This window comes from Echinococcus granulosus, assembly GCF_000524195.1.
Source record: "Echinococcus granulosus chromosome Unknown EG_S00289, whole genome shotgun sequence".
Taxonomy (NCBI): domain Eukaryota; kingdom Metazoa; phylum Platyhelminthes; class Cestoda; order Cyclophyllidea; family Taeniidae; genus Echinococcus; species Echinococcus granulosus.
Window position 1 is genome coordinate 27,938 of NW_020170669.1, and position 1,902 is coordinate 29,839.

At 39.3% G+C, this 1,902-nt stretch overlaps 2 protein-coding genes across 2 annotated transcripts in view; both read right to left on the reverse strand. All coding sequences in view use genetic code 11, as the record gives it.

The window, feature by feature from the left end:
* EGR_10872 (hypothetical protein) overlaps window positions 1-512 on the reverse strand; it is a gene marked incomplete at both ends in the record, with an annotated part of 9,210 nt that extends 8,698 nt beyond the window's left edge. Inside the window, one exon of the mRNA XM_024500121.1 lies at window positions 392-512. Coding sequence (XP_024345466.1) covers window positions 392-512 — 121 coding nt within the window. The remainder of the gene's footprint in view (window positions 1-391) is intronic.
* A 779-nt stretch (window positions 513-1,291) lies between these two features.
* Window positions 1,292-1,902, reverse strand: part of EGR_10873 (hypothetical protein) — a gene marked incomplete at both ends in the record, with an annotated part of 2,310 nt that continues 1,699 nt past the window's right edge. The window contains one exon of the mRNA XM_024500122.1: window positions 1,292-1,343. Within this exon, the coding sequence (XP_024345467.1) occupies window positions 1,292-1,343 (52 nt within the window). The remainder of the gene's footprint in view (window positions 1,344-1,902) is intronic.

Genomic DNA, 1,902 nt, shown 5'->3' on the forward strand with positions numbered 1-1,902 from the left:
TGGCTACCCGACATCTAAAACTCATGAATAGTTTGGGCAGACAGATCAATGTGAGCAAAATTGTACAATCGGGATTAAAATTTGTTACAAAACAACTACTATAAGCGTACACTTTTTAGCTAGATAAGGTAAATGACCATTCCCTTTGACGTGTATCAACGACTCTTGATCACATCCCAAAATAAAATTGCCATACCCCAGCCCTTAAAGCATTGAAAATGGCACAATTTTATAAACGATTAAAATGATTGGTATGCCCATAGAACGCTTTAGGTAAATAAGTGAATTTTACTGTTTTGGCATTTTTGAACTGCATTAGAGTGCAAGGAGAGTAGAATCAAGTCAAAACTCTGCTCTCCCTTTACTTTGGCCTGATGGGAATGACTCTAACCAGGAATGTCAAGTGATCCATTTCGAATGATGCAACTCCATGGTGCAAGATGTTGCAAGTGAACACCGAATAACGCTAACATTGCAAAGAATATAGAATGAAAACGATAGCTAGGAAGCATTTGCCTTTCCTCGAGCCTCTAGACGAAATGGACGTCGCATTTTTATACGCTTTGCCAGGATCAACGCTTAGCTGAATACTCATTACTTACGTTGATCACCAATGTACCAACTCAGGCTTGACGTCACGGAGACATGTCAATGCTTTGAGTTCCTGGCTATGAAACCTTCTTGCTGCTTAAACTTCTGTTTGCTGACTACTTATGGGCAGCTTTGATAATTTCAGTGATGCTTGTAGGTTATATGAATTAAATGCATGCGAATATTTTCCTGTCAGAAGATAGATATATCTTTTGAAAATGGGAACGTTATTGTTTGCGTTCCCATCCACGGTATACGTGGACACTGTGCCAACCCAAGCACTAACTTGTGCATCTGTTAATCTAATTTTTACAATTTCGGTTATTTTCCTCTGAGTTGACACACGGCAATTCCCTTTGTTTTAGTTTATGGGATTCCGCATGCTTCTACGGGCTAAGAACGGAATCAAAATGTGGAAGAGGCATATTTCTGTCTAACACATTGCCAATTAGTAATGCTAAAATACACTCTAATATAAAGTGGTTTCGACTGAATTACTTTTACGCCTAGTGCACTCTGGACTGACCTACTGAGAAAGAAAAATCATGCACTAAAAATGTCTAAAATTTGTCCGAATTTGCCTACATTGCAATTTGATAAGATATGGTAATTAAGTATCTGGAATCTAGTTTTATAAGTCGAAAAATAGAAATTAATGGGTTTTTGGCATTAAATTCTACTTTGCCACGGTCCATGTGATTCACACGCTGTAGACAGTTATCGTCAATTCGCGTAGACACAGTCCATCCACACTGTCCAAATGCAATCAAGATTTAACTTTTCGTCCAAAAAATGTTGAATTAGGGGGGGGGTGGGTAATGTGGGTCGAAGTAAGGAATGATATACTTTGTCTGTCGAGCCAAAGTCAGCTATGTGGTGATTGTGAGCTGCTAGAAGTTGGTGGGTCCTCTTACGGAGAAGCCTCATGAAGTTGTGCAGACAAGCGGTAATCTAACCCACATCATCTACATGGATGACAGAGGACAGCCAATAAGTAGGTAAGTGCAATTTATTACAGTATAGTATCACTTTGATGACGCCTTGCAAGAAGCTGGGAAGGTCTTTTCGTTGTCCAAGCTAGTCGTCTATCTACGCAAAAAATACAATAGCATTTCATTTATTGTCGAAGACAGTTTAGGAGGAAAATTGCTCGAATGCACTAGATCAGCGACATAGTATCTGGTGCTTGTGACTTTGGAATGGTACGGACAATCGTATATTAGTGGGAAGGGCATATACGATTGAAGAAATGCTGGATTACATAGGTGCCGATTAAAAGCTGCAGAAAAAGTTTCTCCCTATGACTCGATG